At 40.2% G+C, this 14,118-nt stretch overlaps 1 protein-coding gene across 1 annotated transcript in view; it reads left to right on the forward strand.

Moving 5' to 3' along the window:
- The window catches only part of LOC137786247 (voltage-gated potassium channel KCNC1-like), a 90,686-nt gene that overhangs the window by 43,698 nt on the left and 32,870 nt on the right, over window positions 1-14,118 (forward strand). Inside the window, exons 3-5 of the mRNA XM_068577989.1 lie at window positions 938-1,069; window positions 2,135-2,996; window positions 5,813-6,022. Coding sequence (XP_068434090.1) covers window positions 938-1,069; window positions 2,135-2,996; window positions 5,813-6,022 — 1,204 coding nt within the window. The remainder of the gene's footprint in view (window positions 1-937; window positions 1,070-2,134; window positions 2,997-5,812; window positions 6,023-14,118) is intronic.

Raw genomic sequence — 14,118 nt, forward strand, 5'->3', positions numbered from 1 at the left:
ACAGGGAGAGGGAGAGAGAGAAGGATATGAAGGTGGAGGGGGGAGAAACAGAGAGAGAGAGAGAGAGAGAGAGAGAGAGAGAGAGAGAGAGAGAGAGAGAGAGAGAGAGAGAGAGAGAGAGAGAGATGGGAGGGCAAGGAATAGTAGGGGGCAGGGGGATGCTGCGGAGAAAAGGAAATCTCATTACACATGCGTGAGCACTGTACAGAAAAAAACATAAAATATATGAATGATATACCAGTTACACAGTTAACAAAGTGCATGTGTATTGTTTGTCTATGACAAATAATCATTAATCATATATTGATAGAAAAATAATGTGTGGCGGAACATCTTTCTACGATACATGTGCTTTCATACAGGTGCTCACAGTAATGCATTCATCTCCTTATTCCCTCATTGTTATGTATTCACTTATTTTCTCTTAACATATTTACTTCTTCACTTTCTCTCTTTCAAACACACACACCACACACACACACACACACACACACACACACACACACACACACACACACACACACACACACACACACACACACACACACACACACACACACACACCCTGTGTACCTCATTACTTTTACACTCTGCATCCATCATCCGTCCCTCCCTCCCTCTATGTCTTGGACTGTGCTGTTATCAATGGGATTGCAGCAGTCAGGGCATTTGCAGTGAATTAACAAAATCTTTCCCCTCTCCTCAGTGTGTTGTTGGTGCCCTCTATCTGCAGCCCATTGGCATAACCACAGCTTTGCACATACCGCAATGGCCCAACCCTCTCTCCCCCCACAAGCAATCACAAGAATACCAAAGTCCTAAGCGTGCAGATGTGACAGCTTCCCGTACTGCAACTTGAATAAAAGGAGAGGGTGTGTAAACTATAAACACAATGTTTACCCCCCTCCCCCCTACCATTCTGTTTCTCTCTCTGCAGTATGTGGCGTTTGGCTCGCTCTTCTTCATCCTTCTCTCCATTTCAACCTTCTGCCTGGAGACCCACGAAGCCTTCAACACCATCTACAACAAAACAGAGAACGTCACTGTCGGCAACGTGACACATGAGGAGGTAAGTGTTCCGTTTAGTGTTAGAGACATTAATGTGACACTGCTTCCTTGTTTTATAATGTTGGGAGATTTGTGAGGCACAGTTTAAAGAATGCATGACAAAAAATTAAGCAGGTGCTGAGGTATTTAGATTTTTTTTTAAATTTCTTCTGTTTTTCATTGCCCTCTCTCTGTTTACACCTGGAGTCTCCCTATTAATCTTCCTATTATCACACTCCTCCCTCCCCTCCTCCCTTTTTCGTTATTGCAATTTGTTTCTGTCTTACTGCTTCCGCTCGGACAACAATACAGCTAAAATTTCGCTTGCTGCCTGGGTTTAGCGCACACCCTTACACTAACTCAAAGTTAGGCTTTGGTAGATGCAGCGAAACACCATCGTGATAGCATCCTATCGTAAGACCTTCTCTTTCAAGCTAAAAGCCCACACCCATAGGCTTGTTGTTTCCGAGCTGAAACCTTAACAACAACGTCATTTTTTATTTTTTTTTCTCAGACGTGGTTTTTACAGGCTACTCGTAATTAGCAAGCTGACATACTTGTGTTGTTAGAAGGTCACTCAGGTGATATAGGTCAGTACCACCAGGTTCTAATGACCTAATTCTGGGAAGTGACGTAGACATTGAGTTAATTATTTGGTTTAGCAGTACCGAATGAATAACATGAGCTGACGTTTTTATGAACAATATTTAAGGGTTTGAATTGTGTTTTGTTTCTCAGGTTTTGTGGCTGGACTTAATATTGAAAAGGGCAAAAATGGAATTGTTGCTGCTTTTAGTGCTACGTAGATATAAAGGTAATTTTACAGGTGATCTGTGCCGAAAAGCAACAGATCACTATCCAACAGCTAGAGGTTAGTTGGGATCACCCTAACATGAGTTATGCGTGTCCTCTTTTTTTTATACACCTATAGTTACGGGGAAGATGAATTGCTCGGAAATCTTCAACTTTTGGGGAACATGGCGTCTTGCCTCTGGATATATACTGTGAATAAGCAAATGAATAAAAAAAAAGAATGAGTAAAATATTTATAGAATCAACTAACCCTTGTTTTTTTTCTACTTTGCAGATAGTGTATGAGGTAGTCACAGATGGCTGGCTGACATATGTGGAGGGCGTCTGCGTCATTTGGTTCACCATTGAGGTGATGGCACGTGTCGTCTTCTGCCCTGACAAAGCAGAGTTCTTTCGTTGCACCCTCAACATCATAGACTTTGTGGCCATCGTGCCCTTTTACCTGGAGGTGGCGCTGAGCGGCCTGTCCTCCAAAACAGCCAAAGACGCGCTGAGCTTCCTCCGCGTGGTGCGCTTTGTCCGTATCCTGCGTATATTCAAGCTGACCCGCCACTTTGTCGGTTTACGGGTCCTGGGCCACACTCTGCGGGCAAGCACCAACGAGTTCCTGCTGCTCATCATCTTCTTGGCGCTGGGCGTCCTCATATTTGCTACCATGATCTATTATGCTGAACGCATCGGTGCCGACCCCGCCGATCCAACAGCTGCAAAACATACCAACTTCAAGAATATCCCCATTGGGTTCTGGTGGGCTGTGGTGACCATGACCACGCTGGGCTACGGGGACATGTACCCTGAGACATGGTCAGGAATGCTGGTTGGTGCCCTCTGCGCCTTGGCCGGTGTGCTGACCATCGCCATGCCAGTACCCGTCATCGTCAACAACTTCGGCATGTACTACTCCCTGGCCATGGCCAAGCAGAAGCTCCCCAAGAAGAGGAACAAGCATATCCCCCGAGCGCCACAGCCCGGCAGCCCCAACTACTGCAAGCCAGATGCCCTGGCTATGGCAACCGCCTCACCACACAGGTTGATGGGTAATGTGCTTGGGCCGGGCATGGTGGGATCTGGCAGCATGATGGGCACTGGAGACTGCCCACTGGCACAGGAGGAGATCATCGAGATCAACAGGGCAGGTGAGTGCAGCACATTGGTGGTGACGGCGCATATTCTGACAAAGCAAATCTACGCAAGACTTTCGTCTCGAGTACAACTTAGATACCTGATATCTCTCTTTGTCCCAGGATCAAACCTTGTACTGGAGATATGTGATGTAAAACTGTTGGTTATTGTTTTATATCAATCAATGACTCATTCAGTAGGGTTGCATAATTACCAATATTGAGTGTTTTACATGTTTACTCATTGACTTTGGAAAAGTCATGCACTGAGAACCATTTTGCATATTTCTAAGTTATTTGAATTAAGCGGCTAGATCTAATAAGAATTTTATTCTTGGAGGAAAAAATTGTAAATTAAATTAAAATTAAATTAATTGCACTGCCCTTTTGTTTTGTCTATAAATTCCCATAAAAGAGTGAAAAAGGCCTATGATCAAACCCCGAGCTCAAGACCCAAATGTATTCAATTAACAATGACATGAAACAGAGAATAATAGTACATTCTCAACATTCGAGAAGCTGGAAACCCATTAAAGACAAATGTTTTTTGCTATATAAATGACTTTATCAACTTAATAATAATTTATCAACATAGTTGCCTTTTTTTAAATCAACTAATCTGTTAATTAGATAATTGATTTAAGACTCATTTAAAGGCCTCTGATTCATGAATGTAATTTGAACCAATATACATACACCAAAGAAACAATAACTTTAGAGCAGACCTGGGTATTTTACAAACATGGGCTCTCCCAGTCCGGCCCGCGTGAGTTCAATCAAAAATGAAAAATAAATAAATAAGATGCACGCCATAAATGCACTGCTTTTACTTTGAAAGTGATTCATGTATGTGCATGCACGCTTACGCAGCCTCACCGACAGACAGTGTTGCCAAGTTGCCAATTGACGTGAAAAGCACGTATTGTTAGGCAGTTAAGTCAGTATCACTTCCGGATTTTTACTCTTCTGTCAAAGACAACTTTCCACACATGAGGAGGCCTGCTCAGAAGATGTTGGTTCTCTCTGGATCTGGAAAAATAATATAATAATTACATTTTTGACATATTTTCATAGCCTTACATGTATTATTACCATTTGCAACTCAAAACCATATAATTGTTTTTTTTTAAATAAAGTAAAAACATTAATATTGAGTTAATTGAATTACGTTCAGTCTATTGGTTCGGCCCTCCACAACAGTCCCAATTTCTTATGTTGTCCCATGGTAAAATTAATTGCACACCGCTGATTTAGAGTAATGGTTTCACTTTCACTGGGAAAGTGATTAAGAGGGCTTGAATTTGATTTGAGAGTGTTGTAATGCTGTAGTTGAGCAGTGAGGACATGTGTTTGCAGCTTGGATGTTGTTTTGCACATGGTCTGCCTTGGAAGAGAAAAGATTTGTTTCTTTATCAGACATGTGTTGTATTTCCGTCTTCAGTTCACTACTTATAGTGTTTCAAATTCTCAAATAATTACTCGTATGGTCATGAGAAGAAGAATTATATACAACCGTGTGAAGAGTTTCCGATTTTCTCATCAATGTGTATCTAACAAGTTTTGTAGCTGTAAATAACTTGCTGATGTCCTCGTTCTTCTTAGAGAGTAGGACACTAAAATAGATTTTAATTTACGATGGGACAAGAAAGCCGAAGAAAAACGTATGACTTTCACTTGACAAATCCATCTTTACCCTCTCACGGCCAGATGTTTTTACCATCAAAACTGACATGCTTAGATTATCCTGGAATGCGTATATAGATATACAGTATTTTCTGCCTGCCAAAAACATTGATCTGGGTCATCTCATCTCTGATGGCCTGTTTTAATTGATAGGTCCATGATCTGAGACAATATAATACATTTACCAAACCCCTTTGATTTCTGATGTGCTCGGACAACACCTTATACGTGCTGGCTCGTTTGTTGTGTGGAGACATTTGTGTGTCTCTGTGTGTGAACATTTCTCTTGCTTGTATCTGTAACTGTTGGGCAGGAAATCATATGAAATTAGATTTGACAGCTGTGTTGAAGGCTACAGCATCTCCTCTTTAGTGTGTGTGTGTGTGTGTGTGTGTGTGTGTGTGTGTGTGTGTGTGTGTGTGTGTGTGTGCCTGCAGTATATATTTTGTCCCACTCCTTTGTTTAGTCTCTCTTCTTCAGTGCTGTTAAATGCTGTGAGTGTATGTGTGTGTGTCTGCTGCCTGCTCTTGCTGCAGTGTGTTGGTCATGTGATCAGGATAGCTATCACAAGGCACTAACGTTCCTTTACACCCTCCTCCCCACTCCACCTCCTCTCTCCCCTCTCTGTTCTGTCTCTGTTCTATTCATTCTCTCTTCACCCTCTTTTATTCTCTTTTTACCTCATCATGTTTTATTGTTCATGTTTCTCACCACTCCCGCCATTTCCCATTTTTTTTTACCCGCTTCTGTTACTCATGTCCAAATCCTTCCTCCTCGTCCTCCTCGTCCTTCTTGTCCTCCTCGTCCTTTGCGTTCTTTATCTCCCTTTCCCATTTGTATTGCTTTTATGCTCTCAACCTTATACGTACCCTGTTTCTCTCCATGGGTCCACATACTCCTCCTCCTCGTCTTCTCCGGACCATTAATCTTCTCTTTCTTTACCTCCCCTCCCCTCCCCCCTACCCCCAACCCCTCGCCACACACATTTTCTTCCACATCTTTCCATCTCCCCGCCTGTTTCCCTCTCTCCTTTCCTGCCAACTTTCCTTCTTTCCTGTCCTTTCCACGTTTACTCACCACATCTTTCCCTGCACCACACTCAATATCCCTTCCCCCCTCGCCCCCACCCTCCATCTCTCTTTTCCCAGATTCCAAGCAGAATGGCGATGCCGCAGCCAACGCGGCCCTGGCCAACGAGGACTGCCCCACTATCGACCAGGTCCTTGGAGACGAGCGCAGCCCGGCCACAGGGGGCCTTGGCTCCACCACCAGCCGTGAGCGCTACCCGCATGACCGGGCCTGCTTCCTGCTGAGCGCTGGAGAGTTCCAGCGCACGACAGACGGGAATGTCCGAAAAGGTACGAGGGCGGAGGGAGGTAGGCGGAGGATTGAAGAAGAAGGAGGAGGAGAAGAAGGAGGAGGAGCAGCAAGGGGGGTAGCGTGGTACCTCAGTAACAGTAGTGGGCTGTTGGTCAATGCATGGTCCTGACTGATATATTCTGACAGTGTGTGTGGTGTGCACAAAAAAAACATTTAAAAAATGCGCACATGTAATAAACAGACAAATATGTTCCAAGCACATGCATATCCAAGTATACACATACATACATGTCGTGGACTAAACAATGAGCACATGCAGCGAACAAAATAAACTTCCCCCAAACCCTCACTGTGTAAAGGTGCACACACCACAGACAAACTATGAATAGCATATTGTTGTATTTTAAAATAATAGTCAGCCCTGAGAGCGAATACTGAGACTCAACACACACAGACACATTACTTGTTACATTTCACCATCCATCATTTTGTGAAACGGCTCAGGAATCTCCACAACGCTCCCTCCCTTCAGACCGTTCTGCACGAAGAGCACCAATCACAAATATCAATGGCATTGATATTTAATCCAAAGATACTCTCACTCACACCGTCAAACTACGAGTGGAGGATGTCCCCTCTGGGTACTCGTCCCACTTCTGTACTGCAGAGGTCCTGCAGAGGCTGCTGCAGCACTGCTTATTTTGGAATGACTGGCTTTACTCTCCTGGAACCGTTCTTGACAAGCTTTATCTTCTCTTGGGTATTCTGGTAAGAAAAAAAATGCAATTAATCAGATTCTGCAGGCAATTTCTCACTGAGGTGGTTCAACAGTCAATCAGCAACACAGCTTGCAGGAGACTGACGGCCCTCTGTGTACGCTGTGTTTATCATCGCTGATACAGTTCTGTGTGTTTCACTGTGTGCATTTAGCTGAACTGTTTCATTTCAAAACTCTGTCTTTTTGCTTCGGATTTTTTTTTTTATAAAAAGAGGTATAGCAACACAGATCAAATTGGTGTTATTCTATTTTTTGTACTTTATAATAACTACACAATATTTAGCATCAGTAAAGCATGAGTAAGCACCTGATTAATTGTTTATAAAGCATTGTTCCAACATGAACACTCATTAGTAACTCATTTAGTATGCAATTCATAAACACAATTATACATGTTTTATTCTTGATTAATACACTTGACTATTACGCGTTTCATGACTGTTTATAATACTTTATAAATAATAAGAATAAAACATGTAAAATTGTGTTCATGAATTGCATACTAATGAGCTTTCATGTTGGAACAATGCTTTATAAATTAATAATTAGGTGCTTACTCATGCTTTACTGATGCTAAATATTGTGTAGTTATTATAAAGTGCTTATACTATTTTTTAACTGCCAGCAAATCCCATGAAAAGACAAAAGAATACAAGCTTTTTGTTGTTTGTTGAAATTGCTACATAGTTGCTATTATGTAATATATATATATATGTATATATATATGTATATATATATACATATATATATATGTATATATATGTCTATATATATATGTATATATATATATATATATATATATATATATATATACATATATATACATATATACATATATATATATATATATATATATATATATGTATATATATATATATATACATATATATACATATATACATATATATATATATATATATATATATATATATATATATATATATATATATATATATATATATATATTAGTGCTGTCAGATTAGCGTGTTATTAACGCCGTTAACGCAAACCAATTTTAACGCCGTCAATTTTATTAACGGCATTAACGCAATATAATTTTTCTTTTTTTTTTTCTCGCGAGCAACATGGCGGACAGCGCTTACCCGGAAGCAAAACAATAGGCACGCCATTTGCGCTTGAAAGCTAGACTAACGTTACGGGTTGAAATGAATGGTGAGCGCGATACGGCAAAATGACTGATATGACGTGGTCCCCTTGACAAGACCGAAGTGGAATGATCCATTTGTCATTGTGAACTGAGCTATCATCGTAGCTATCCAGTCTGAAACACCACTCGATGGCCGAGCACACAGCTGATGCTAACTCTGCGCCCCCTCGTCATAGCCAGACACGAATGGATGACTTCTGACAGAAACACATGGACACCACAACGAAGAACAAACTCACTGCAGCTACAGTTAAATGGATGCTACTGCGTGTAGCCTGTTACCGTTGTGGAGGACGAGGATCTAGCTGATAAAATACACATCACATCCAACGACAGGACCTACGAAGCCTGACTGCTATGTTCACCTCTCTCTCTCTCTCTCTCTCTCTCTCTCTCTCTCTCTCTCTCTCTCTATATATATATATGGTGCACAATGAGAACAAATGTCAGGTTTTAATGAACAAAATACTTAATGATTTAAGTCTTTTCATGGGATTTGATTAAGTAAAAACACAAAATGTCTCTAGCCTCATCGCTCACTAACGTTACATCACACACTGACTGAAACTTTCTTGCAGAATGTCACGAAATCTGCTTCGGAATGGCTTGTTTTGAAATGAAACTCATCAAGTGTCAATGTGCGGTCCCTTGAATCCGATCAGGCAGGGCAGCCAGATCGGATGAGCGTCATTTCTGTTCTCATGTCATAACATCAGGCTCCTTCATTGTTCTGCTCTGTCTGTCTATCGCTCTCAGTCTGTCACTCTCTCTATCCACTCCATAGTTTCTCTTTTCTCACTTTGCCATGCTGTGATTCATTAACTCTTCCTTTTTTGCTCTCTTCACCCAACACTAATTCTCTCGCCCCATTGTTCTCCTCTGTTTTCCTGCCATCATCTTGCCTACTACCACCTTGTTCTGTTAACATGAAAATATCTCCATATTTTGTCCCAATTTCAACCCCCAACCTTTCACCTGAAACACTTTATACACTCCATATGCTATTTCCTCCAACTTGCACACACATACACAAAATACACACACACAGACGGCTCAGAGTCCAGCAGTGTGCCGTCCTACCTGGGAGAGGAGTGGTTCAAGCCAGAGGGCCCTTTGCTCAAGCAGGAGTTCAGTGTTCACTCCACCTCCTCCTGGATCAAACCGTAGAAACACTGAGGTAATACCGCCACACACAGGAGTCAGGCATCCTACCTTAACTCACTGGCAAACTTTACTGAACTGAAAAACTGTCTGTGCAAACCAAAATATTAGATTACATTTAATTGGATTAGAAATGCGTTCAACTAGACTAGAGCAAGTTTAAATTATACTATGTATATTATAATAAATAATAGACTTCACTAGATTAGATCCCAGCACACATTATCAGATGGGATGTGATGAGATTCACTCGACTAAATTTAGCTTCAAAGGCAAAAAGAGAAAGCTCGACTAGACTACATTACATTTTGCTAGATATATTCAGTCAGACCGGGACTAGATCATATTCGATTTATTTTGATTTGATTAAACCAAATTATATTTGATCATAAATTAGATTACATCTGATGAAGTTAGATTCGAATTAGACTAGAGTTTTGAAACTAAATTCTAATCCACTAGAATAGATTCAGATAGACCAGTTTGAAATAGATTGAATTAGATTAATTTAGACTAGATTTTACAACATTATATTGCATCCAATTTTATATAAGATTAGATTTAGACTATACTACTACTACTAATAATAATAATAATAGTTTGAATTTATTTAGCGCTTTTCATAGTACACAAAAACGCTTTACACAATAGACAATAACAGACGCAACAGAACACGAAGGTGAAGACAAGACCAAACAAAAACAAACAACAAAATATGTAAGGTAATAAAGAAATAATGAGAAGTAAACAGAAGAGGCTGCGTGGGGCAGAGTGCAGAGGTTTATCAGGTGAAAGCAAGTTGGAAGAGGTGTGTTTTGAGGGCTTGTTTGAACCTAGTCGAGGTTCAATTGGACGTGACTATACTAGATTATATCATATTACATTTGATCAGAAGGAGTCGTAAACAAGGTTATCACAAGGTTAAGTCAGATTAAATTAAAATTTAATCCAACTGGACTCTACTAGACGAGACAGAAAGATATCATACAATGCAGCCAATTAATAATAATAATAATAATAATAATAATAATAATAATAATAATAATAATAATAATAATAATAATAATAGTGTTCTTTTTTTATTTTTTATTTTTTTTACCTTGGTCGGGATTAAATGAACCCAACTAACCTACATGAAATCCCTCTGAGATGTTGAAGTAAAGTAGATTAGAGTCATCAAGAACATCAAGATCGGGCCAGACAATATGAAGACACACACACACACACACACACACACACACACACACACACACACACACACACACACACACACACACACACACACACACACACACACACACAAGTTGAATGTATACAGGTGCATGCAGGTTGCTTCTTATTGTAAAGCTTCTAATTCTATTGTGCAACAAAACAATGATAACGGTATGTTGGGTGGGTGGATGGTTTGGGAAGAGTGGGGGAGGGGCATATGCATGGTGTGTCAACTGTATGTAGGATATATTTTCACTACGTTTGATCAATGGAACACCACTTATTAGCTCACTTATTGATTCTTCATTAATTACACCTTGTCAAAGGAATAAAGCATAAAGCCGATCAACAATACATACAGAAGATACAAATTACATATCCATACAGCTTTTTAGGGTGTTGCATTTGTGCTTCATTTTTGGGTATGCAATGGGACATTTTCAGAACGTCAGAACGATATTGTTGTTTTTAGTCCAGAAATATCATCAGTTGTTTATCATTATTATCAAATAATAATAATTATTAATATAAACAATTCAATTTCAACCAGCGTTGACTTATTTCACCATACTTTTGTTACCTACTCTACAAACAGCAGTTATGTAGACTTTCTAACCCCAACCACAATCTTTTTGTAAGCTTAACCAAGTGGGTTTTTTAAACAAGTAAACAAGTTGGACCCAGTTAACGACAAGTAGTCGTTAACTGGGTCCAACTATCTAGTATAATAAACAAGGTTTATTATACTAGATAGTTGGGCCCAGTTAACGAGATGGGAGCGAGAATGTGTTGTGTGGGCTAATATCTAAAAATAATAATAAGAATGCTATCAGTCAAGTTTATTGTCCATTTTGTCTAATTTTTCACAAATTAATTACACTCAAAATACAAAATAAACTATGTCTAGAGATTATTTAAACAATATCAACAGTATTTTATTTTGTGGAGATACTGGTTATTGTCAGTACAGGTGTATTGCACCAACCCTTATGTGGATAACAGCCAACATGCAAATGCATACGTTAGCATGGAAGGGAGGTTGTTTTGATGTTCACATTCACTTATTCTTTGCGTGGTGACTTTTTGTCCCATCTCGTGCTCAGAAATGTGACACAAATAAACTGCCATAGGTACACATCGCATTCCATGTAAAGGCACAATGTTGCTGAAGTTATTACTCAATAGTGTCTAAGAGTGTTCTGGCATGACTGTCTGATCAAACGCACGCCTCTATGTTACGTTCATTAGGGCTGCTTGTGTGCGTGAAAGAGATATGACTTTCCTCCTTACACCCACAGTGTGTCATAACCCCCAGAGAGAGTGTGTCATAGGGTCAGAGCGGGGTGTAAAGGTCAAACTTCACAGTGCGTGGTCCTGTTGTTGTTATTTCCTTGTTGTTGTCACTGTCTTCCCCAGGTTGTGTCAGGTCATGCGTTTTTACGTTGGCTCTTGTCGGTCTGTGTTACACTATCCATCTGTCTGTTTGTCTGTCTGTGTTTCTCTATTTCTTTTTTTGTCTTTTTTTTTGTCTGTCTCTGTCCGTGTGTCCGTTCTTTTTCTGTGTGTGTGTGTCTCCGTCCGTATCCCGTCCGTAGCTGTCTTCCCCTCCTCCTGCTCCTCCTCTTCTTCCTCCTTCTCCTCCTCTCACCCGGTCTCTTCTCACTCTGGTACTTACAGATAAGGGGGCCAGGGGGAGGGAGGAGTCGCCAAAGTGCTTCAGAGTCAGCTGGGTTCTAGTGTGGGCCACAATGTCTCATTCCCAGACTGCTTTTGGGGAGTGGGTGCCCGGCCTTTCCATATTTTTTTTTCAACTTTGATTTTAAAGTAAGGACTTATTGTCATACTAAGATCAATATTTTATTATTGGAAATCAAAACCAAAATGTAAAAAAACAAAATCCAACTAAACATATATATAACCAAAGTTAAAAAAAAAAACAGAAGAAGGAAATCATTGGTGAGTCAATGTGATGTGCTTTGGGATGGGTGCCAGAGTGAAAGTGGTCGCTGCGCACCGGTTGGCCTCGTTGCCCGGCCTTGCCAGTGAGAGCTGGTTGCTGATTGGTTGTTGGTTTTCTTCAGTCTTCTTCTCTGGAACTGAGCTCAGGTCAGTTTTTCACAGCTCAGCCGGCAGGAAGCACCATTCAGGATTGTTAGCAGACTTTTGGTTCCAAACCATTGTGTCAAGGCTTCGGGCTAATCGAATCTTTTCAGGGAACATAAAACTGATCTTCAAAAAAAAATACTCGAGAAAAGTTCTTTAAAAAAAACAAACGTGTTTTGTGGCTGAGCTGTGTTCAACTCTGCGCCGGGCTGGGCTGGAACACTGACTGCCGTAGTGCTGTAGTGCTTTGAAGATCTACGTTAGCCAATGATTGTTAGCTAATCCCCGCAAAACACAAGAGATCTAGCAGGCTGTTTGACAGTGAAGCCGATAGAGGGACAGGAAGACAGACAAAACTCTCGTTCCAAAACACACACAGACAGACACAATCAGGTAAGTTTAGGCACAACTTTTAAGGGCTGTTGGGACGAGCAATGCGGTGGCACTTTGCTCTGTTGTGATGGCCTCTTAGCTTTCTCTCTCTGCGCTCTAAAAGCTTCAAAGGCTCTGGGAAAAACTTTTAGAGAACTGCCTCAAGGAAACAAAAATAAGAAAATTGTTTTTAAAGTTATCTTCCCTTTTGCGGCTCGCAAACGTGCACGTTTCGCAACAGCCACCGGGCAGCTTTTTTTTTTTTTGCTTTAAAAGTGCCCCCACCTCCTCTCCCTCCCCTTCTGACCCCCTCTTCTCCTTTCCTTCCTTCCTCTCGCCGACATGATCACAGATTGTATTTATAATAGCAGGTCTACGTTGGGGGCTGGCGAGATGAACGAACGAAAGACTTGAGCACTTTTGAGGCGTTCCGAAAGGGCCGAATCGCATCGTATCGCTCCTTTCCCACTTCTGTGCAACTTAGTTGTTTGCTGTTTTCTACTTCTGCTTTTATTTGGTTTTATTATCTCAGCTCTTGTCCTGAGCAAGCAAAGAGTTGGGGGGGAGGAAAGCAAAATGAAAGCAAAATGTAACAAAAACTCCATATCAATGCAAATCTCTAATAAATGGCCATCTTCGCCAATGCCAGAGGGATTCTTGTAGTGTGGCTCATCATAATTGTATTTTATGAAAAAAACGTATCTATCTATCTATCTATCTATCTATCTATCTATCTATCTATCTATCTATCTATCTATCTATCTATCTAATTTAGTATCGGAAATGTGCTGATGTGTTTTGAATTCTTTTTTCACCCCATTGATATCTTTGATAGTTTTTTCATCTTGTATTTGATCTCTTATGTTTCTCCATTATGTTTATTGAATCAGTCCGTCTTACTTTTCCATGCTTTGATCTTTATCCTCTCTCTCTGTTGCTACCCATAACCCTTCGAGGCTTTAGCAGGTCTGTTTAAGCAGTGATGTGAACCCCAAATGAGTTATAATACTTTTGTTATTTTATATAATTTTTTTCAGAATTCATTTCTGAAAAGACTTTTGTTTGAAAATGTAAAAAATTATACCATATTTTGATCATTACTATGAACACCTAGCATGATTTAAGCAAGATTTTCTGACAATGCCTTTTCAGGCCACCCCAAGTGTTAACCTAAAGAGTTGAATCATCCCTCTTTGAAAAGATAAAATCACAATAAAACAAAGACTTGGCCTGTTACCAAGGATTTTAGTAAAAAATGAAAAGTTATAAGCTTTATGCCTAAACCTGCTCGGATTAGGGCATGCTGTGTATTAAAATTTGCATAAATCACTCCTTAAAAC

The sequence above is a fragment of the Clinocottus analis genome, unplaced genomic scaffold, assembly GCF_023055335.1.
Source record: "Clinocottus analis isolate CAN_PGR_092001 unplaced genomic scaffold, fCliAna1.0.p SCAF_16, whole genome shotgun sequence".
NCBI classification, from domain to species: Eukaryota; Metazoa; Chordata; class Actinopteri; order Perciformes; family Cottidae; genus Clinocottus; species Clinocottus analis.